Source organism: Podarcis liolepis (assembly GCF_965112155.1).
Source record: "Podarcis liolepis genome assembly, chromosome: 11".
NCBI classification, from domain to species: Eukaryota; Metazoa; Chordata; class Lepidosauria; order Squamata; family Lacertidae; genus Podarcis; species Podarcis liolepis.
Genome location: NC_139565.1, coordinates 62,170,244 through 62,193,832, shown reverse-complemented (window position 1 = coordinate 62,193,832; position 23,589 = coordinate 62,170,244). Strand labels below are relative to the sequence as shown.

The following is a 23,589-nucleotide window of genomic DNA, read 5'->3' as shown; positions in this document are numbered from 1 at the left end:
AGGTGTCTCCAGGAGAACATCCGCCACGACCTGAAGCAGCTCGGACAGGGAATCCTTGGTGCAGCGGGGAGGTCGGTACACCAAAAGGAATCCTGTACTGCCCCTATTGCCCAACTTCCAGAACATGCACTCAGAAAACTGGGTCTTCCCAGTAGGACGCCTGATGGGAGTTGGAGCAGCTTCTGGAGGGCTGCAGATCTCCCACCCTGTGGCTTGCAAGAAACACGCCCTTTCCCAGCATCGCCCTCACCCATTTTGGCTATCATGATGTAATGGAGATGGTACAAGGCCTCCGCTGACAGCAGACCAATCTCCTTCACGTTGTCTGCGAGGTGGAGGGACAACAGCGCCACCAGCTGTCCAAGAAGGGGGAAATCCTGGGATATCTAGGAGGTGGCGAGAGAGAGGCACAGTCAGCCCTCGTCCCACAGAGCCCAGCAAGAGAAAACCGCCTGGCATGCTTTCAGGCGGCAAAGGTGGCAGAGGGGCGCAGGGCAAGAGACCTGGGCTTAGGTGGCCCAGCCAAGGCTTGCCCCAGAGCCTTTTTTCCAGCCAGAACTCACTGGAACTCAGTTCTGGCACCTCTCAGGTGGGCGCTATTGTCATTATAAGAGAATGAGGGAGGTGAGTTCATGGTGAGTCCTGGCACCTCTTTTTCTAGAAAAATAGCACTGGCTGGCACCTTCCCCTGGGATGGCCATGCCACACCGCTTTGGGGAGCAGGGGAAAGTCCATCTAGTTCACACCTGAACTTTCCAAAGCAATACGCCAACCAAGACACAGGTTTTCCTTCAAAATCCTCGTTTCCCCAAATTTGGCAATGCAGTTCTCCAAACCACCACAACAAAACGCAGACATTACGGGAGAAGGTATACAGAAACGCACAATTCATGAAAGCAACATGCTTGAATCCTGGGTAGACCAAGTCTCTTTTTACCTGTCTAGCTTCTGGTACCCCTGGATACATCTTGGCAGCTAGAGACCCAAATATCTTCTAGGGCTAGGCGTGCCTTTTACCAGCTTTGTCTGGTTTGCAAACTATGGCTCTTCCTAGACAGGGATAGCCTGACCACTGCAGTCCATATTTTGGGAACCTCAAGGCTGGATTACTGCAATGTCTTCTAGGGGGTCTGCCCTTGGATCTGCTTCACAGGCTGCTTCACATGTATAATTTCATATCCTTTTTTTCATAAACCTTACTTCGTCGACTCCCCCAAACCTCCCCTTTCTACATCCCAATTCCCAAAATTGTTTCAGCAAATCCTAACACTTAATTTTATCAGATTTATCCCTTATTCTTTTCTTTTACTTAATCTTTTACAGCTGTAGACCCCTTTTTTCTCCCCTAAAACCTCAACATTTTAGCAATCATTCATTTTACAATGTATCTTAAGATAAATTTTAAATTTCTTCCAGTCTTCTTCCGCCGTCTCTTTCCCCTGATCACGGATTCTGCCAGTCATTTCTGCCAGTCCCATATAGTCTATCACCTTCGTTCGCCATTCTTCCAGAGTGGGTAGATCTTGAGTCTTCCAATGCTTTGCAATGAGTACTCTTGCTGCTGTGGTAGCATACATAAAAAAAGTTCTATCTTTCTTTGGCACCAATTGGCCGACAATGCCCAAGAGGAAGGCCTCTGGTTTCTTAGAGAAAGTACATTTAAGCACCTTTTTCATTTCATTATATATCATCTCCCAGAACGCCTTAATCTTCGGGCACGTCCACCAAAGGTGATAAAAGGTACCTTCAGTTTCTTTGCATTTCCAACACTTATTATCAGGCAAATGGTATATTTTTGCTAGCTTGACTGGGGTCATGTACCACCTGTAAATCATTTTCATAATATCTCTCTTAAGGCATTACATGCCGTAAATTTTATACCGGTGGTCCACAACTGTTCCCAGTCTGCAAACATAATGTTATGACCAATGTCCTGTGCCCACTTAATCATAGCTGACTTGACTGTTTCATCTTGTGTATTCCATTTCAGCAACAAGTTATACATTCTAGAAAAATTCTTAGCATTGGGCTCTAGCAATTCTGTTTCTAATTTTGATTTCTCCACCTGGAAGCCAATTTTCCTGTCTTGTTTATAAACCTCCATTATTTGGTAATAATGGAGCCAATCTCGTACTTTGGTCTTCAATTTCTCATGACTCTGTAATTTCAATTTATCACCCTCTTGTTCCAAAATTTCCCAATACTTTGGCCATTTGGCCTCCATATTGAGTTTTTTCACAGCTTTAGCCTCCAATGGCGACAGCCATCTAGGAGTTTTGTTTTCCATCAAATCTTTATATCTGATCCAAACATTATATAATGCTTTTCTAACAATATGGTTTTTAAAGGCCTTATGCACTTTAACTTTGTCATACCATAGATATGCATGCCATCCAAATACATTATTAAAACCTTCTAAATCCAAGATATCTGTATTCTCAAGGAGCATCCACTCTTTCATCCAGCAGAACGCTGCTGATTCATAATACAATTTTAAGTCCGGCAGGGCAAATCCCCCTCTTTCCTTTGCATCCGTTAAAATCTTAAATTTTATTCTGGGCTTTTTGCCCTGCCAGACAAATTTCGAAATGTCCTTCTGCCACCTCTTGAAACAGTCCATCTTGTCAAGAATTTGCAATGTTTGAAACAAAAATAACATTCTAGGCAATACATTCATCTTTATAACTGCGATTCGGCCTAACATAGAAAGCTTCAAATTTGACCATATTTCTAAATCCTTTTTAACTTCTGACCAACATTTCTCATAGTTATCTTTAAACAAATTCAGATTCTTAGATGTCATATGAACCCCTAAGTATTTCACCTTCTTAACCACCGTCAAGTCTGTTTCATTCTGGAACTTCTCCCTTTCCATGGCTATTAAGTTTTTCTCCAAAACCTTAGTTTTTTGTTTGTTCAGTTTAAATCCGGCAACTTGACCAAATTCTTGAATTAACTCTAAAACCCTTTTCATACTAGTGTCTGGCTCTTGTAAAGTAAGTACTAGATCATCTGCAAAAGCCCTTAACTTCTACTGTTTAGCTCCGACTGCTTCACAGGCTCCAGCTCATGCAGAATGCTGCGGCCAGATTGCTGGTGAGGGCCTTGGGCTGAGAACATGGGACACCATTCTTAAAAGAGCTGCATTGGCGGCCCATCTATTTCTGAGGCAGCTTCAAGGTCTTTCTATTCATTTACAAAGCCCTGACCATCTGAGGTCCAGGCTGCCTCAGGATGTCAGGAACTCATATATCGCAGCTTGATCGCTGAGAACATCTATGGGAGTATTGTTAAACCAGAGGGAAAGGGGGAGAGATGCTAACTTGCTATGTTATTATATATCTCACGCACAGATGCAGAATCAATTTAACACCCTGGCTGAAATTTCCCAAGAGGCATCCCTCTCTCTGAAGTTGGAAATAGCAAGATGAACCAAATGGGTGTCTTGGCAAACCCAGCAAAGCGATTCTTCTGTTCTTATGATCTACATAGGTCAGGAAGGGAATTTCCACACACAACCCTCATATTTGCTTGAGGGTTAGACCGATTAGCCTGATTCTGCCCTGGATAGGATTCCAGAAGGGTTTTTCCTGTGGGATCGGTGCTGATTAGTACCAGTTATTATTGTATTCGCTAATGAACCACTTCCCTCGAGGCACGCAACATATGCAAGTTTTAATTTTATTATTTATTTATTTTATTGCATTTACCTCTCAGCTTTTTCTGCAGGGAGCTCAAGGTGGTCCTCCTCCTCCTCCTCCTCATTTAATCCCCACAACAATCCTGAGAGGTAGGCTAGGCCAAGAGGCAGTCACAGGCCCCCAAGGTCACACCCAATGAGAGTCACTGCTGAGCGGGGGGATTTGAACCCGGGTCTCAGACCAAACCCTAACTACTACACCACAGTGTCTTACACAGCATAAATGCTAAATGGGTCAGTATAAATGCTAGCCTGTATCCCACCCTGTAACCTACCTCCATTGAATCTAGACTTACCCTTTCCGGAGAAAATCCGACAAGTTAAAGCAAGTTAAAAACGAAAATGAAAAAAGACCCATTCGCGTTATCTAATCGGAATGATCTGTTATTGTATTCCTGTGTATTTATATTGTAAACCACCCTGTGATCCTCAGATGAAGAGCAGTATGGAAATTTAATACATTAAAAAAACCACAAATCTGAAATTGCAGCATTAAGCCTTGGTCACTCACATCAAAGTCCAAATGTTCAGAAACATATTTCATTAGAAAGCTGGTGCTCTTGACAGCTCTTTCGCGCTCATAGATTTTTGTGGAGTCAATCCAGCCATTTGTGTGCTGCGGGAGAGAAATAATCATCATCACATAGAAGGACAACCATTAATCCGGGTCTGCAAATTCACAAAGCTTTGGCTACTGGCTGGATCAATCATGCCGGGACCATAGAGGGGACAAATTTCAAAAAGGGGTTGTTTTGTAAAGGAGAAGGTTTGCTGCAATTTGTTCTACTTCATCATCATCATCATCATCATTATTTTATACCCCACCTTTTTCTCTGACAGGGACTCGAGGCAGCTTACAAACAAAATAAGAACAACTTGAGATATAGAAAAAGAAGCCATTAAATGAAACACATTGAACATTAATAGAATTAGAAATTAATTGGCCCTTGGTTTGTTTTTGTTTTACTGTGTATTTTGTGTTCTCATTTTGTATTTTCATGTTGTGAACCACCCTGCGATCTGTCATTTGTGTGTGTGATAATTACAATAATACAACATACACCTCACCACAGCCATAGCCATGGAATGCAGGAAGCATCCTTAGACCAAGCCCAGCCATTGATCCACCAACCTTGGTGTTGGCCACAGGTAATGACTGGCAGTTGCCCTTCGGGGTTTCAGACAGAGAGCCTTTTCCCAGCCCCACCTGGAGATGCTGAGGACTGAACCTGGGACCTTGAGCATGCAAAACAGAAGCTCTGCCCCTGCCAGCCACAGCCACCAGCTTGCCCTTGCCTTCTCCATCACAGATGTCTTCTAAGACATTTTGTCACTATTATCTATGTGTAGCACAGCCACAGAGGCCCAGCAACACTGCCACATCCACAGCTATGCTATGGAACTCACTGCCACAAGACGCACAGGTGGCCACTACCTTGGATGGCTTTAAAATAAGACTGGACAAATTCATGGAGGGTGGCTCTGCTCTGATGGCTCTGCTCTGCCTCCGTAGTTGGAATATATATAAAAAACAAAAAGCATTGTCCAATAGCACCTTAGAGACCAATTAGTTTGTTCTTGGTATGAGCTTTCGTGTGCATGCACACTTCTTCAGATATGCATGCACATGAAAGCTCATACCAAGAACAAGCCTAGTTGATCTCTAAGGTGCTACTGGACAATTTTTTAATCTATTTTTTTCTATTTCTGCTGCGTCAGACCAACACAGCTACCTACCTGAATCTAGATCCATAGTTGGAGGCAGCAATGCTTCTGAATACGACTTGCAGGAAACCATAGGAGGGTTCCAGTTTAACAACGGGTTGAATATTTTTTGGATTGATTTTTTAAAATGGCATTTGTTAGATTTGCAAATGTTAAATGCTTTTTTTTAAAAAAATGATTGGTCCTTTTTCATCTTTAATTGTACTCTTGTGTATAAATATTATATTGAGTTGCATTGTCAAGTCAACCTTTTGGGACTGTTAAAAGAGGAAATTCCCTTTAATATAGTCCCGATTCTTGTAGAGGAAAGGAACACCGTGTAGAGTGCGTTTTGAGGCTCTTACCGGTCAGGAGTAACAAATAGAGACAAAAACAATTAATATTAAAGCAAGGCAGCAATTAAGCCCTATCGTTTATTGCAAAGAAAAGATCTGTTGCACCAGGGTCCCTGCTCAGTGGAGGAGCAACCTGAACAAAAGAAAACTCAGACATTTATACCTTTCATTTTCCATACAGAAGGAATGAGCAAGTGAAAAAAACAGGATGTCAGACTAGGTGCGGCATGAGGGATTTACAGGTAAATCATAAGGACAAATAGTTGTTAATGGTAGCATTTGTGGATACTTGATTTCTATGGTGTAGACAGTGTATACAAAAGGATTTAGGCAGATTCCTGTTTTTCCTATGTTTATTGATGGCTATGTATTGTTTGTTTTTCTGATTTTTCAGGAAGACTTTGAGTGATGCCTGGAGCAGATCCATAAGAGAGGAAACGAAGACAGGATTTGGGGTGTTTTCCGGTACTTTGCATATATAAGTGTGATTGTATAGCCTTGTTTTGAATAAAGTCATTCAACTTGTGAATTGGTCTGTGTGTGTACTGTAGACTTCGTAGATGGCACTGTGTAGCCACAGACAACTATGACATTTCTTATTAGTATCAAAGTTTTGCAGATACATTGGTACAAATAAAGAATTTTTTGTCAGCATTGAAAAGTAAAGATACAAAAGGTAACAGATACAAAATACAGATACAGTAATACAGATACGTGAAATTTCAGTAAAAACTTAGTGACACAGTACAAGTGTATAGATGCAACAAATGTAATGTCAGCAGACGAACCTTGAGGGAATTTTTTTAGGGACTTTATAACTCACTTTATGATCGTTTATTATTCTTATAACAGGACCATAGAATAATCTACCAACTAAACCCAGGGTTGGCAAACTTTTCCGCCGGCGGGCCAGATCGCCCACGTGAGCACGCACACATGTGCACATGCGCCCACGCCCGCCGCTCTTTCCCCGCTGGCTTTCAGAGCCGGGGGGGGGGGGAGTTTGCAGCTTCCTATTGGCTGCAGGAGCTTCCTGCAGCCAATAGGAAGCTGTGGCTGCGTCCTGGAAGTCAGTCCCCATGCGGAGGAACTGGAGCAGCACGGCGGTTTAGCTCCGTGCGGGGACTGACCGAGCGGGCGGCAATGGCTTCCTATCCTGCAGTCAATAGGAAGCCATTGCTGCCCGCTCAGTCAGTCCCCGTGCCGAGCTAAACCGGACCTACGACCAATTTTCAAACAGGCACGTGCCTACATACGCCGCCCTGACACCAAGGAAAGAGCAATTGGGATGGCTTGCTTCACGGAGGTGAGAGTCGGAAACGGGGAATGCATGCAGGCGCTCCTGCTTTGAAACAACTGCACCCAGGCAGGCAAGGAAAGCAGAGGGTGTAAGAAGGTCTCCTGCGCCACCATTGATGGCTGGCAGGCCTGCACTCTGCCTAGGGCAACAATTTCTACAGGCCTTAGATAAGAACTGAGGGCAGTGTGCATTAACTAACTCCTTGCGCTTTGCTCCCCCTTTCTTCCCACCCGGGGGTCCCTGCCCTCTGCCTGCCCCTCAGAGCCAGCATGGCACACAGGGCTGGGCTTTAGTGGCCGCAGCCTCTTCCCATCCTCACCTGCTTTCCAGTAGCCTCTACAACAGCCTTTCTCAACCTGTGGGTCCCCAGATGTCGCTGGACTACAACTCCCATCACCTCTAGCTAGCAAGGCCAGAGCTCAGGGATGATGGGAGTTGTAGTCCAACAAAATCTGGGGATCCACAGGTTGAGAACCGCTGCTCTACCAGCTGCCCAAGGGAGGAGGCCAGCAGCAGTGACCACGGAGATGCCATGGAGGGGCAACGAGAGGCCCCCTTACAGCCGCCACTGTCATTGGGGACAAGCACTCATCCTCCTCCCCAAGCTCGGTGGCGGTAGCTCTGGCAGGGAAAACAGGGACATTCCGGAATTAAATCAGAAGCCGGTTGGCTTTCATAATACCGGGGCTGTCCCTAGAAAATCAGGACAAACTTGGAGGGTATGGGGTAGTGAACTTTGATTTTCATGGCACTTTCTTTGGCCTTGTACCCCATCAAGTGTTTTTTTTCTCAGCTCCTTTTTCACCGGGAGATTGGCTGCCTCTGCAGCAGAGAGCACATTGTGGACACTCTCCAAGAGTGGCTGGTGGCACCCAACCCCCTGATGCAGATGGGCGGCCTGCGAGGACTAAGCCATATTCTACAGGAACCGCTGGTGGCAAGAAATTGGTGGCAAGGGGCACATTATGAAGCGGTGTACAAATTAACCTAACAACGCTTTGCCTTTCAATGAGCCAGTTGAAAGGAGATTCCCTTATTCTGCTGCAGCCTTGTTCTCAGGTGCAGACCAGCATAGGCAGGAAGCTGCCTTAAAGAGAGTCAGGCCAATGGTCTGGCTATCTCAGGGTTGCCTACACTGGTCAGCAGCAGAAAGGCTAATCTGGCACCTTGGTTGCCTTTCTGTCCACTCCCATCCCCAGGTGTCAAGATACAACCAGAAACTGCCAGCCACCTTAAGGGATCTCACAGAGTTGCTGAAGAGCACCAGGCCCGAACATCGGGAGACAGCAGCCGTATTGATAGGTAATTGAAAACAAAGCTCTTAAGATGAAGGGGGGTTTTAGGGCAGAAGTGGGATTTCAGCTAAAAAAACCTGGAGGCTGAGAGGCAGGGATGCAACTCCTGACTCTGTCCAAAGAAGAGCGCTAAAGGGAGGTGGCACCCAGAAAGTAGCTTTACTCTGCCTCTCTCCATCAGGCTTGGGGGCGCCTGACAGACCCTAGAAAGGACTGCTGCTGCTGCCACTGTCACCCAGGACTGCCTGCCAGGAGCCTGAGGGCCCTGCCCTGCCTCTCTCCACCTGGCTTGGGGGGACCTCACAGGCCCTAGAAAGGACTGCTGCTGCTGCTACCACCCAGGACTGCCTGCCAGGAGCCTGAGGGCCCTGCCCTGCCTCTCTCCACCTGGCTTGGGGGGACCTCACAGGCCCTAGAAAGGACTGCTGCTGCTGCCACCCAGGACTGCCTGCCAGGAGCCTGAGGGCCCTGCCCTGCCTCTCTCCCCCTTTCTTGTGGGGACCTCACAGGCCCTAGAAAGGACTGCTGCTGCTGCCACCCAGGACTGCCTGCCAGGAGCCTGAGGGCCCTGCCCTGCCTCTCTCCCCCTTTCTTGTGGGGACCTCACAGGCCCTAGAAAGGACTGCTGCTGCTGCCACCCAGGACTGCCTGCCAGGAGCCTGAGGGTCCTGCTCTGCCCTGCCTCTCTCCACCTGGCTGGGGGACGTGGCGCTGACAGGCTTCACAAGGACTGCGGCTGCTACTCGGCAGAGAGGATGTTGGAAAAAGTTCAGAAAAGGGCAACCAAAATTATCAAGGGGGTGGAGTAAATCCCCTATGAAGGAAGGTGGCCAAGGCTAGGACTTTTTGGTTAGGAGAAAAGGCAAGTAAGAGGCAGCACGATAGAAGTTTATGAGGTTTGGCATGGCACAGAGGAAGTGAAGGGAGTAGTATCTCATTGGGAGATGCAGGACAGGCAAAAGAAAGGTAAATCAGGGAACTCACAAACAAGCATGGCTCTGGAACGCAAAGGCCATCCTGACGCAGAGGACTTTAGGCTCCTAGCCCTGTCTGTCAAGTTGTCCGTCTGGTAACTATAAAAATTGGCGATAAAAAAAATGCTGCACACAGCAGGGAAGGAAGGTGAGCGATGGAAGGGTGGGGGTGTCTCCAGGCCTGACTCCTGGCTTGTTATCTGCCGGCCGTGGGACCGGAGGCCTCCGTCAGGAATCCCGCTAGATGGGTTCAGGGACAGAAGGGGGGTCTGCTTGGGATGGAGCAGATCCCTAATTCAATCCCTGGATGACCTGCTAAATTATTATTATTATTACCCTTTGCAAGGCTTTCTTGGCATAGAGCTGCAGAAGAGATATCACACCACAGAATGATAATATCCTAAACTCATGTTGCATGGTGTATCTGAGGGAAGAATCATGCTTCAGTGTCTGAGTGTGTGCGTTGGATGCAGAGTTCACTCCCTGGGGATCTCCAAGTGGGGCTGAGAACAGCTGCTGCCCCCCAAATCCTGGAGAGTCAGTGTCTAAATGCCTCTCTGGGAAAGTAGGAGTGATGCAGAACAGAGCAAAGGAATGGAAGGATTCGTTCAGAGGGGAGAGCATTTATGTCACATGCAAATCCCCACTGGTATCTTCAAGGAGGGCTGGGAGAGACCCCTCGCTATGCCACCTGAAGCTCTGGAGAGCAGCAGCCAGTCAGTGTAGAGGTTGTGTGGCATAGTGGTAAGAGCAGTGTTTCTCAAACTTGGGTCCAGACAACAGCTGGGGACCCAAGTTTGAGACACACTGGATTAGAATGTCGGTCTGGGGCCTGGGACGCCTGGGTTCAAATTCCCGTTTGGCCATGAAGCTCACTGGGTGACCCTAGGCCAATCACTCACTCTCAGCCTGACCTCCTTTGCAGGGCTTTTGTGAAGGCAGAATGGGCAGGAGTGGCAGACCCTAGAAAAAGGGACGGGCCATTTGTCGTTCTCTCACCTTAGCCTGGGGGCTGATGCCGTAGCTAGTGAAGGCATACTGCCAATGCGGCAGTCCCAGGTGGTGATCAGGCACCAGGTGAAAACGTTCCTCTTCAACCAAGCCTTTGGCTGATTGATCGCCAATACCTTTCTAAATGTGCTGGGTGAGGGGGATGTTTGCTTTTCTTCTTGTTTTTATTATACATATACAGATACAGTAATTTTATGTAGTGAACCGCCCTGTGGATGAAGGGCGGTATACAAATTTTAATAATAATATTAACAACAATAACAACAGCAACAAAGCATAGCTTGCTCTTCAGGAAAACTTCATCACAGGCCATCATAGATGACAGCCTTTGTCAACCTGGTGCCCTCCAGATGTTCTGGACTACAAAGCTCATCACTCTCAGCCAGCACAACGGTATGGTGCTAGGAACAGTAGTCCAAAACATCTCCCACAAAGACAAAAGCTAACTGGGGTCTGCAGATGGAGCTGATTTGTGTAGGCAGCTCTTGTGCTTCTGGTATCACACAACATACCCGGCTTGGTGTTCTTGTACACAAGGCAGACCTTCCCATTTTCTCCGCATGGGTCCAGCTCAAACACCAGGCTCCGCAAGTCCAAGTGAGGTTTCTCCAGCTGAACCCCCTTACCTTTGGGGAGAAAGAAAATGCTGAGCGAGGCAGGCAGGCATTCTCATCGGGTGCAGGGCAAGGAATACTCAAACCAGGCAGAGCTTGAGAAGCTGGGCGTCAGTGGGGCTTGTGTATAAGGTCATGGATACTTTTGGTGGGGTAGCAGGGGAGGTGGAGAGGAGAACCGAGGTCTCCCATGGACAAAGGGGTGAGGTGGGGCAGTACCTTCTTCATAATTGATGTCCTCCAAGTCAGCCAGCGTCGGTGCATTGGGCAAGGCATAGATGGGTGATGCTCTGACTTGGTTTAACTAGGAGATGCTGTTGGTGGTCATGCAGCCAAGGGGCGTCAGGTTGTCTGGAAGAAAGGCAGCCATTACTAAGTTGCTGGAATGGATGCCACAATTCTGTAGATGCACAGAAGGCTCACAGAACATGGTCCCTTTGGCTCACAGAACATGGTGCCCTTTGAAGAATCTCAGCTTGCTTGCTTGCTTTTTGCTCACATTCTTCATGAACTAAAATCCATTCACTTATCTTCTGCCAATACGTTTAAAATTAAACTTTTGAAATACATTTTAGCTTCTTGCGCCCACATACTCTCATCTACCAGGTTCAGATTAGAGATCTCACTTTTGGAGCCTTAAAGATGTTAGAATCATAGAACTGCAGAGATGGAAGGAATCCTAAGGGTCATCTAGCCCAGCCCCCTGAAATGCAGGAAAATGAAGGTGGCCCTTATGAGGATCAAACCTGTAACCTTGGCATTATCAGCACCACGCTCTAACCAACCATGGTAACTAGTGCAGGATGGCCGCCTTTTGTAGAACTGCGATACGAGGTCTCCAAGATCCAACTCACTTTGCCTCTGGGAGCCTGGAGGTCTGAGCCTCCATTTCTAGCTCTATACAGAAGTATGACAATATCCTGCTGGAGTGGGACGTCTAATTCTGGTGCCAAGGATGGAAAGGACACTGGGAGGGAGTGACGAATAGGCTATGGGTCTGTTTTGCAGGTTCACCAGGGTTCCCTTCACTTGGTGAAGGGAAGAGGCTATGGAGGCATAAACAGGACACCTCAAGGGCCATGCAATATACCGTATTTTTCGCTCTATAAGACGCACCGGACCACAAGACGCACCTAGTTTTTGGAGGAGGAAAACAAGAAAAAAATATTCTGAATCTCAGAAGCCAGAACTGCTGTTCTGGCTTCTGGGATAGCTGCACAGCCTGCATTCGCTCCATAAGACGCACACACTTTCCCCCTTACTTTTTAGGAGGGAAAAAGTGAGTCTTATAGAGCAAAAAATACGGTACATCTCCCCACCACCAGCCCCGTCTTCCCCATGCCGGCAGCCACCAAAGTTTCCCAAACTTCCACCAATGGGAACCACAAAGAAAAGCTGAAATCAGCTGCAGCAGCTCAGAGTTGACGGGGGAAGCCGGGAAGCCCCGAGTTCAAGTCTCCGCTCAGCGCGACTATTAGGGTTGCTACGCTGTGAGACTTCGAGGGAGCTATGGGGGAATTTAACACACTAGCAGCAGCACTTGTACTAGAACACGAAGCAGCCCCGTTCAGCACTCTCTCTCTCCCTCAAGCGACGCTCCCCGGCCCCTTACAACAGCCCTGCAGAGTAGGGCGAGGGGCGAGAGAGAGCGAGGCTGGCAGGCCAAGGTCCCCCCGCCCGGGGAGTGGGGGCTTCCCCGTAACCCCCGGGCCTGGCTCCGCACTCGGCGGGGCTCGTTTCCTGAGGCAACGGAGGCGGCTCTCTGCACATGCTCAGGAACCACGGCAGCCTTGGCCACCGTTTATTATCGGCCCGCCGTCAAATTAGACCCCCCCCTTCCCCTCCCGCCCCCCCCCCGCGAGCCCCTCCTGAGGTAAAGAGACGGCCCTCACTCCAACGAGCAGCCACAACCGACACCTCGAAGCAACCGCCAACCCCAACGTCTCTCCGCCCAGCCACGCCCCCGCGCCCGACTCCTGGCTCCCATTGGCTGACGGGGACCGGGGTTCGCCCAGATACGGAGTCGGAGGAGCCGGCCAATGGGGAGGACTCAGAACGGGCGGGGGGGGGAGAAAGGGAGGAGGTGGAGGTGGAGCCGGCTCTCCCGTTGCCTTCTGGGAGTCGTAGTGCCTGCTCTCCATTCCTCCCCCCCCTATAGAACGGCCATCGAAAGGAACTGAATGAAACGGAGGACTGCGATTCCCGAAAGCCACCGCGGCGGGGCTTCTGAGCTACGGGTCGCGAGAAGGGGCAAAACGCGCTCACCAGGTGCTGTCCACCCCCGTTTGGCTGCTCGTACAGGTGTGCAGGTGCAGGTGGTCAGAGGCTGATGCGGGAGGGAGGAGGAAGAGGATGGAGGAGAAGGCCCCGCGCAGCGTGAGCAGCTGCAGCAGCACCAAGCCCTACCTGGAGAAGCTCACCCTGGGGGTGACCCGCATCCTAGGTAAGGTGGAGCTGGCATCCCTGGTTGCCATGGAAACAACCGAGGGATGGAGCCGCAAAGAGCCTTTCTTCCCTCTCTTGCTCATTGCATGGCGCTTCCTTCCCCCTCACAACAGTCCTGTGAGGGAGGCCAGGCTGACTGACTGCATCTCCCAAGGCCTCACCCTGTGGAATTCTTGGCGAAGTGGGTTTTTATTTGTTTGTCGGGGAAATAAGAGCGGCTGAAGACTCCATGCTGACTTCCCGACACTATGCTATTCCTCCTCCCTCCCAGTCCCTTTTTCTTTCATGTTGTGGCTCTTTAAAGTTGCAAGCCTAGAGGCAGAGGGACTGTCTGGTTTATATTCATCTGCAAACTGCTTTGGGGGAATCTTTCTGGTTGAAGAGCAGGGCAAGTATTGTTTACACTGATTACTCTTTTTGCAGAAGCTTCTCCAGGAGTTACTGAGGTGACATTTGTGGAGAAGGTGCCAGCCGAGCGCCATGCCATTGTTTCATGGGAACAGGTGAGACTGGCTATTATTTATGCATATTGCTTCTCCTTCCCCACGGTGCTTGAGTCGGCTTTTGCAGTATTATTAGTTTGGATTTTCCATAGAGGTGATCAGAACAGAGCACCTGGAGGTGAGGTCGTTTTTTTAAATGGGACTGCATGCAAAGCTGCCCTCTGGTAGCAGAGCAGGTTCAGCTCTCTGGATGTGAAACTATTGGTAGTAAATGAGTTTGCAGTTTGCCCCTTTGGCACTAGGCAGCGCCGTCCTTCCTGGATTTCCCGTCTCACCCTCACCAACCTGATGCCCTCCAGCTCTTGTGGGAAAAGTGGGCAGAGCAATGAACACAATCTTTACCTTTGTGAAGTAGTCTACTTTCTACACACTTTCACACACCCTTCTCTGTCCTTCATCCTGGCAAGCGAGTAGTCTAATAAGCTCCGGGACATATTCAAGCCAGGCAAAAACACTCAAGGAGGGTGTGAAGCTAGATGGCTGAGTAAATATGGGTTTGGGAGAGTCTTAAAGGCCAGGCAGCGAGACCAACTTGGCTACTCTTCTGGCACTGATTTAAAGTTGTTCATTCTCGGCAGTGCTTCTCAAACGTTTCCCTGGGCCACACTTTCAGAATAAAAACAAGAATTCTTTTAGTGATAAGAAACATATTGGAAAACAAAAAGAAACAACTCCTAGCAGTGCTTGATTTACAACGCAGAACAACTACTTTATAGTATGATCATGGGGCATCCAAAATGCTTAAAACAATGCAACTACATAAGAGCACAAATCATTCCCAAAATGTAATTATAAGCGAGCCTCTTACGTATCTTAAGTATGTTTACAAACTCAGTTAGAGGTGTGAGCTTGCTTTTGTTGTGTAATGTTACTGATATTAGGTGTAATTTGAGACAAACATGTGCCTATCAACAGAAAGAAAGCTTTCTCTTTTCTGATGTTACATATTTGTTAGAGTTCAAAATCCCTCTTCGCAACAAGAGGTCACGGAGAACTGTAGAATAATAGCCAATGCTCCTGAAAAGAAGCATGCATGCAGTTTCTGGCAATATTCACAAAAATTATTTTTATACTATACTATACTGAAATGTTCAAATGTGTTTTTTTTAATTTTCCCTGCCACACTTGCCATTCTCCCCTGCCGCCCCCTTTGAGAAACACTGCTCTCAGGGGTGTTGGGCATGTCCCCACCAATTATTCTCCCTCTGTTAAATTGGGCCTGTAATGATGAACTGAAGAATCAGGGGAAACTCACCTGCTTTGGGGTCCTGCTTTGAAGAGCACCCTCCGTGTGTGCGACGCACCCTTCCTCTCGATGCTGCCGCTCTGATAGCTGTTAGTTTAGGAGGCACGAGTTTTCAGGGCATGTAATCCAGGGCAGCAGAGAACCGGACATAGCGATGACATCAGGCAGCAGGCAGGCAGCTCAAGAAGAAAAGCGATGCAAACCTGGAAAGAGCTGGCTCCCCGGGTGCAAAGCTATAGATGCAGCAGGGCAAGGGGTCAGTCTTGACATAGGCCGACAAGAATGCTGAGGGGGAGAGATGATAGGGCTCTCAGACAACAGCTGGATACTGCAGGCCTGTTTCTGTCCATCGGGGCCAAGCAAAGTTTAGGAGAAAGACAAATGTTGGAAGTGATATAACGGACAAGAGGGCCAGCTGCACATCAAGGCTTGTTTGTTTATTAAATTTGTACACTGCCCTACACCCATAGGTCTCAGAGTGGATCACATAAAACCACAGTATGAAAATCACAAAATGCAAGTTAAAAATAAAAACAAGAACAAGAACAAACTAATACTACCCCCCTTGTTTGCAGGCTAGCACACTCCACAAAGGAAGGATGCCCTCCAGATGTTGGAAAATTATTGTAGTTTAATGGTCGAACATCTGCATTACACGCAGAAAGTCCCAGGTTCCATCTCCATCATTTGCAGGTAGAGAGCTTCCCTACCTGAAACCCTGGAGAGCATCTGAACCCTGGAGACAATGGTGAACTAGGTGGCCCAACAGTCTGGTTGAGCATAAGGCAGTTTCCTATGTCCCAGGGTTGCAGTACTCCAACTCCCATCCCCCCTGATCCTTGCCCATGCTGCCTGGCCCCATGGGAGTTGGAGTCCAACCATATCTAGGCGGGGCCACACTAGCAATTCCTGCCACAGAGGCAGTGGCTGCTGCTTGATTCTTTTTCTCCTGCCCTGGCCTCTCCTTGCAGAAGAATGCCTGCGTCTTGCCCGAGGATTTAAAGAATTTCTACCTGATGACGGACGGCTTCCACATGACTTGGAGTGTAAAGTTTGACGGTAAGAATAAGCCTTTCACAGCTTGGGACCAGTTTACTCACAAGGTCGCCTTCTTCACTCAGCCACTTTGATCTGCGGAAGTGACAGCATTACAAACCCCATAATACTCATTCTGCAGATGTAATAAATCAGTATTTTAGTGCAGCAGCCCCCACACTTTGAAACTCCCTGCTTTTGACAACAGGCAGGTGCCTTCGCTGTACTCTTTTTGGCAGTTGCTAAAAATATTATTGTTCAGGCAAGCCTATCCAGTCACAAAGAAGTATGGCATGTGTTTTAATCCATTTTTTAGCTAATCATTGATTTTAATTAATGGAGAGAGCGTTATTGTTTTGTTTTGTTTTTGTTCCTGTTTTTACGGGGTATGTTGTGTTTGTACCTTGTGTTTGTATGCTGTGAACCGCACTAGGATCTTCAGATAATGGGCATTATGCGAATAAATAAATAACTTTTGAATGCTTTTTAATAGCCGTTTTTAACTTTTTGTTGATCCTTTTATTGATAAGCGCTCTGAGGGTTTTACTCACAGTTGAACAGTATATAAATGCTATGAAGCACACACAAAATAAACACTTTCTTATCTGATCAACAATTGCATTCACAAACCCATTTCCCCTGCTTAAGTTGTGTTCTGCCTTTAATTTGGGAAGGGGAGAATGAAACAGGAACTGTTCATCAGCAGGAAGATTCCTATTTCAGCCGCAGCACTCTGTGTGCTGCCAATCCCATCTTTGCGGCCGTGATGGTTAGGTGCTTGCTTTATGTGAGCCTTCTGTGCTCCTACAGAATAGTGCCATCCATGCCAGCAACCTAGTAATGGCTGCCTTTTTTCCAGACAACCCGATGCCGCTTGGCTCGATGACCATCAACAGCATCTCCAAGCTAAACCGAGTCAGAGCGTCGCCCGTCTATGCCTTGCCCAATGCCCCCACGCTGGCTGACTTAGAGGACACCGACGATGAAGAAGGTACTGCCCCACCTCACCCCTTTGTCCATGGGAGACCTCGGTTCTCCTCTCCACCTCTCCTGCTACCCCACCAAAAGTTTCCGTGACCTTATACACAAGCCCCACCGACGCCCAGCTTCCCAACTTTTGCCTTGTTTGAGTTTTCCTTGCCCTACACCCGATGAGAATGCCTGCCTGCCTGCCTCACTCAGCCTTTTCTTTCTCCCCAAAGGTAATGGGGGTCAGCCAGAGAAACCTCACTTGGACTCGCGGAGCCTGGTGTTTGAGCTGGACCCATGTGGAGGGAATGGGAAGGTCTGCCTTGTGTACAAGAACACCAAGCCGGGTATGTTGTGTGATACCAGAAGCACAAGAGCTGCCTGCACAAATCAGCCCCATCTGCAAACCCCAGTTAGCTTTTGCCTTATCTCCCATATCTCCGTTTTGAACTACTGTACCTAGCACCATACAGTTGTGCTGGCTGAGACTGATGGGCTTTGTAGTCTAGAACATCTGGAGGGTACCAGGTTGACAAAGTCTGTTGTCTATGATGGCCTGTGATGGAGTCTTCCTGAAGCAAGCTATGCCTGGCTTTCATAATTTGCCATTATTATTTAATAATAATAATAATAATAATAATAATAATAATAATAATAATAATAATAATTGTATATCGCCTCAGAGGATGAATTTCCCTTGGAAATGCCTTTATCCTTTCTAGAAAGCACTGAGGCCCAGATCGTCATTCCTAGGCCTCAGAGTTCCTTATTAAAACCCCCTGAGAGGTGGGGCGGTCCGTTCTTCTCATCCTGCGGCCTAATAGTCTCTCTTCTCACTTCCAGTTGTCACCCCGGATTCCGAGATCTGGTTTCTGGACCGAGCTCTTTACTGGCATTTCCTCACCAAAACCTTCACCGCTTACTACCGGCTCCTGATCACCCACCTGGGGCTGCCCCATTGGCAGTATGCCTTCACCAGCTACGGCATCAGCCCCCAGGCTAAGGTGAGAGAACGACAAACGGCCCGTCCCTTTTCCTAGGGTCTGCTGCTCCTCCCCATTCTGCCTTCACAAAAGCCCTGCAAAGAAGGTCAGGCTTCTCAAACTTGGGTCCCCAGCTGTTGTCTGGACCGAAGTTTGAGAAACACTGCTCTTACCACTATGCCACACAACCTCTACACTGACTGGCTGCTGCTCTCCAGAGCTTCAGGTGGCATAGCAGGGGGTCTCTCCCAGCCCTCCTTGGAGATACCAGTGGGGATTTGCATGTGACATAAATGCTCTCCCCTCTGAACAAATCCTTCCATTCCCTTGCTCTGTTCTGCATCACTCCCACTTTCCCAGAGAGGCATTTAGACACTGACTCTCAAGGATTTGGGGGGGGGCAGACCCTACAACATTGGCCTTTGAGTCCCACTTCAACCCAAAGATGAGGTTGATTTGATTCCCCCACTTCTTCCCAATGGAAATCTTCATTCCTGCCTTCTTCCCTGGTGGGGAGACTCCAACTTGTGGTCCGCCTCAGGTGCCAGAATGTCTTGGGCTGGGTCTGCTTGTGGATTAAAATAAGCCCTTTGTCCTGGATGGACATTTCATTCCCTGGGGAGAGCTGGACAGGAAGTGTCTGTTCCTGTCCGCAGAGACTTCTCTCTATTGAGATGGTCCAGGCCCCAGAGACTTGTAGAATCAGAAGGGATTTTCTGGCTGGCATGTCTGTTGTTCTTGAGACCCTGGTCTTCTTGTGCAATGGTCAAGTGAGCTGGGACATCAATAGGACTGTTCCCAGGTGGCTTCCCTGACCCTGTGGAGCCCTGGTGGAAATCTTATAGCAAGCTTGGCTGGGCACAGGTACAGGTGTATATGCCTCTGAACACTGACTCTCTCAGCCCCTCTTGGAGACCCCAGGGATTGAACTCTGCATCCAACACACACCCTCTGACACCAAAGCATGACTCCCTCAAATACACCATGCAACATCATTTTAGGATTACCATGCTGTGGTGTGATATCTCTCCTGCAGCTCTGTGCTAAGAAAGCCTTGCAAAGGGTAATAATAATATTTTAGCAGATCATCCAGGGATTAAATTGGGGATCTGTTCCATCCCAAGCAGACCCCCTTCTGTCCATGAGCCCATCTTGCTTCGTTCCTGTCTGAGGCCTCCGGTCCCACGGCCAGCAGATAACAAGCCAGGAGACAGGCCTGGAGACACCCCCACCCTTCCATCGCTCACCTTCCTTCTCTGCCATGTGCAGCATTATTTTTATCACCAATTTTGATAGTTATCAGATGGGCAATTTGACAGGCAGGGCTAGGAGCCTAAAGTCCTCTGCGTCAGGACGGCCTTTGCGTTCCAGAGAGCCACACCTCTTTGGGATCCTGAGTTCACTGGCTTACCTTTTACCTGGTTTACCTTTCTTTTTTTTGCTTTATGTGTCTCTTGCAGGCAAATTATATCTAGATTTTGTTTGAGAATTATATGTTCCTCCCTGTTTCTCTTTGTTTTATTGCTCAATCCATTCACATTCCAATTCAGTATTTTAAGGTTTGCCAATATCAACTTCTCTCAAGATAAGTCTACCTCCTGCTGCACCTTTTTCTTCTTCTTGTGCAAGCCGTTCCCTTGCCTGCCTTTGCTTTTCCAGAGGGGTATTTCCACAGCTATCTGTTTCTTGTCTTTCTAAGTCCCTGCCTTGTTTTTCAAAAAAATTGTGTGCCTGCATTTCTGTTGTAAGTCTCTACCTTTTGCCTTTGTATATAAATGAGAGTCCCTCTGGAAACTCCCATTTGTATTGTACGTCTGCCTTTTTTAGGGCGGTTGTCAGGAACTTATATTTCTGTCTTCCGATTCTCAATTTAAAAGGAATTTCTTTAAATATCTCAACCCTATTATCACCAACCCTTAGACCGGTTTCAAATCCCTTCTGGAGAACTGTTTCCTTTATTCTTCTAGTTATGGAAGTAACCAAACAGTCTCCAGGCTGCTGTGTTCCTCTTTTTCTTCTATTTCTGACCCGGTAACAGGTCTGTATAGCCTCCTCCACCCACTCCTCTCTTTCTCCTAACCATTCGGCTAAGATTTTTGCTAAATATTTCTCTAGTCTCTGGTTATCCTCTCGCTCTGGTTATCCTAGCCGCTCTGAGCCCGGCCTTGGCTGGGGAGGGCGGGGTATAAATAAAAAATTATTATTATTATTATTATTAATTGCACATTTCACTGTATTCTCATTTTGTCTCATTTGTGTCATAAGAACAGCATCTTCTAATAGATCCAGTCTACCCACAACCCCACCCACAGCCTCTTTAGACACTTCTTGTTGTTTCACTTGCTCCATTTGTTCAGAGGTTTTCTCAAATTCAGCCAATTTCTCCTCAAGTTCTTTAACCTTTACATCCATTCTTTCTGTCTGCTGTGACAGCTGAGCTGTTCTATCCTCTATCTTAGTACTCATTTTCTGAAATAGTTCCTGCATCTGTACTCCAAAATCCTTCCTCTGTTGAGCAAATTGCTCCATTACAAAGTCTGCCAAATCTGGTTTAGGGTCTGTTTTTTCCAGAGGTCTCTTGAGCCTCTTCTATCTGCTTCCCCCCACCACCCAGGTTGCTTAGCTTTTTCAGGCATTCTCAAAACAAGGTTTTTACTCCTAAGGTCACAGTTCAATATTTCTCTCAATATATCCTTCTCTGCTGTGTGCAGCATTATTTTTATTGCCAATTTTGATAGCAGCGTTATCAGATGGGCAATTTGCCTTGACAGGCAGGGCTCGGAGGCTAGAGTCTTCCTCTGCGTCAGGATGGCCCTTGAACCCAAGAGCCACGCCTCTTTGGGATCCTGAGTTCCCTGGTTTACCTTTCTTTTACCTGTCCTGCATTTCCCAACAAGAGACTCCCTTCACTTCCTCTGTGCCATGCCAAACTTCGTAAACTTCTATCGTGCTGCCTCTTACTTGCCTTTTCTCCTGACCAAAAAGACCTAACCTTGGCCACCTTCCTTCATAGGGGATTCGCTCCACCCCCTTGATAATTTTGGAGTTTGGATTTGATATCCCGCTTTATCACTACCCGAAGGAGTCTCAAAGCGGCTCACATTCTCCTTTCCCTTCCTCCCCCACAACAAACACTCTGTGAGGTGAGTGGGGCTGAGAGACTTCAGAGAAGTGTGACCAGCCCAGGGTCACCCAGCAGCTGCATGTGGAGGAGCGGGGAAGCGAACCCGGTTCACCAGATTACGAGTCCACTTCTCTTAACCACTACACCACACTGGCTCTCTCTTGGTTGCCCTTTAACTTCTTCCAGCATCCTTCTCGAGACGAGGCAACCAGAACCCCACGCCTGCCCTGCAGTGATTGGTGTTTGCTGCTCCTCACTTTCCCTTCTCCTCTTCCAGCAATGGTTCAACATGTACAAGCCCATCACCGTCAACACAGAGCAGCTCTCTGAGGAGGCCGATTCCTTTGTGAACAAGCTGGACCCAAACAAGGTCTTCCGCAGCAAAAGCAAAACTCCGGTGTTGAAGAAGAAGCTGCCGTCCCAGACGCCCTCCTCCCAGAAGGGCCAGGCGGGGGCAGCCCCCAAGAATCCGCAGCAGGCCGGAAGCTCCTCAAGGAGACGGGAACCCCAGCCCTGACTGACCTTTGTCCTTTGACCCTGCACCGCCCCACCGTGGCTTCGGTCCACTGCCCCTCCCCCGAGAAAAGGCCTCCTAGTTTGTGGCTGGTGGAGCATCGAATGGGACCAAGATGTATTTATCTAAAAGTATTTATTTAAAAGGCTTTAGGCTCTGGCTGAATGTCCTTTGTGCCAAACGCGACCAGTGGGCTCAGGTTCGACATACAGTGGTGCCCCGCAAGACGAATGCCTCGCAAGACGGAAAACTCGCTAGATGAAAGAGTTTTCCGTTTTGGAGGTTCTTCGCAAAACGAATCTCCTATGGGCTTGCTTTGCAAGACGACAATGTCTTGCGAGTTCCTGCTGGGTCCCCCCCTTTTTCCTAAGCCGCTAAGCCGCTTATCAGCTGATCCGATCAGCAGATAAGCCGCTAAAAGCCTCTAAAAGCCGCTAATAGTGCTAATCCGCTAATCCTTCAATGGGCTTGCTTCGCAAGACGAAAAAAACCGCCAGACGAAGAGAATCACAGAACGGATTCTTTTCGTCTTGCGAGGCACCACTGTAGTCCTTCCTTGGAGTGAATGTTGCTAATAATAATGCTAATAATAATAACTATTATTTATACTCTGCCCATCCGGCTGGGTTTCCCCAGCCACTCTGGAAGGCTTACATCACATATAAAAATATAATGAAACATCAAACATTAAAAACTTCCTGATACAGGGCTGTCTTCTAAAAGTTGTATAGTTCTTTATCTCCTTGACATCTGCTGTGAGGGTGTTCCACAGGGTTGGCCCCACCACCGAGAAGGCCCTCTGCCTGCTTCCCTGTAGCCTCACTTCTTGCAGTGAGGGAACCGCCAGAGACCTTCAAGAGGAGAACCCCAGTGTCCGGGCTGAGTGATGGGGGTGGAGATGCTCTTTCAGGTATACCAAGCCTGCCTAGGGTTCGTAATGCAATGGCTGGCTAAGGGGGATTCCTCCTGGGAATCGCCTTTCCTGTCTAGATTGAGCAGATAAAGTGCACAAAGGGTGGGAGGAAGCAACCCTCCCCTGGGAAGCATCCTTTGAGCAAACTTTCTATTGCACTGATGGGAGTTGTAGTCCAAAACAGCTAGAAGTGCACCAGGCTGAGAGCCAATCACTTTCCAAGTCATAAACCAAACCACACGTGAATTGTGTCCCGATCATCCTTGTCATGGCATCAGATGAAAGAAACACAATCTGCAATTTGAGCGATTGCGGATAAGAGAGTTTGGCAGTTTGATGTTTGCCACTGGGACCATCTAGGGAAGGGGGCAGCCATTGTATGCAGGTGGCCCTAGTTCGTTTGTGAACATCTCTAGTTAAAGGGAAAAGGGTCTGGGAAGGATCTCTGCCGGGGATCTAGTGGCCGTGTCACCAGTCAGGATTGTGGGCTACATCTCCCGTAATCCCCCGACCTTTGGCTATGCAGACTTGCACAGACGGCATCCAGCAACACCTGGAAGGTTCTGCGTTACCAAACTCTGCCTTGGGATGAGATTTTCGTACAATCAGAATTGTAGAGTTGGAAGGGAGCCACGGGTCATCTAGTCCAACCCCCTGCGATGCAGGAATCTCAACTAAAGCATCCATGACACAGGGCCCTCCAAGGAAGGAGAGCTTGCAACCTCCCAGGTTTTGAAGAATTTGAATTTGTTTGAAGAGCTAAATGGTAGTGACAGGAAGAGGGTGTTTCTGTGTCTCACAGCAGTGCTTCTCCTTAAGCCGGAGAGCAGGCAGGTGCAGCCAGGAGTCTTACACCTGATTGTACGTCATAGCCAAGCCTAGAAATTCTCCTGCATCTTCCCA

The 23,589-nt window shown here is 48.0% G+C and overlaps 2 protein-coding genes across 3 annotated transcripts in view; one reads left to right on the top strand and one right to left on the bottom strand.

Moving 5' to 3' along the window:
- Positions 1-13,095, bottom strand: part of LOC310688918 (maestro heat-like repeat-containing protein family member 7) — a gene marked incomplete at its 5' end in the record, with an annotated part of 28,240 nt that extends 15,145 nt beyond the window's left edge. Inside the window, 3 exons of the mRNA XM_083465973.1 lie at positions 251-386; positions 10,853-10,966; positions 12,847-13,095. Coding sequence (XP_083322099.1) covers positions 251-386; positions 10,853-10,966; positions 12,847-13,095 — 499 coding nt within the window. The remainder of the gene's footprint in view (positions 1-250; positions 387-10,852; positions 10,967-12,846) is intronic.
- Positions 13,096-13,116: 21 nt separating this feature from the next.
- Positions 13,117-21,921, top strand: TPGS2 (tubulin polyglutamylase complex subunit 2). 2 transcript variants are annotated; one of them, XM_083466229.1, is made up of 7 exons: positions 13,117-13,255; positions 13,823-13,902; positions 16,120-16,207; positions 17,043-17,174; positions 17,386-17,499; positions 17,996-18,156; positions 21,537-21,921. In XM_083466229.1, exons 1-7 carry the CDS (start codon positions 13,135-13,137, stop codon positions 21,774-21,776), a joined length of 936 nt encoding a protein of 311 aa, XP_083322355.1. In that variant the 5' UTR covers positions 13,117-13,134; the 3' UTR covers positions 21,777-21,921. The 2 variants fall into 2 exon arrangements, with proteins under 2 accessions (XP_083322355.1, XP_083322356.1); XM_083466230.1 differs by having other exon boundaries at positions 13,192-13,397.
- Positions 21,922-23,589: the final 1,668 nt, after the last annotated feature.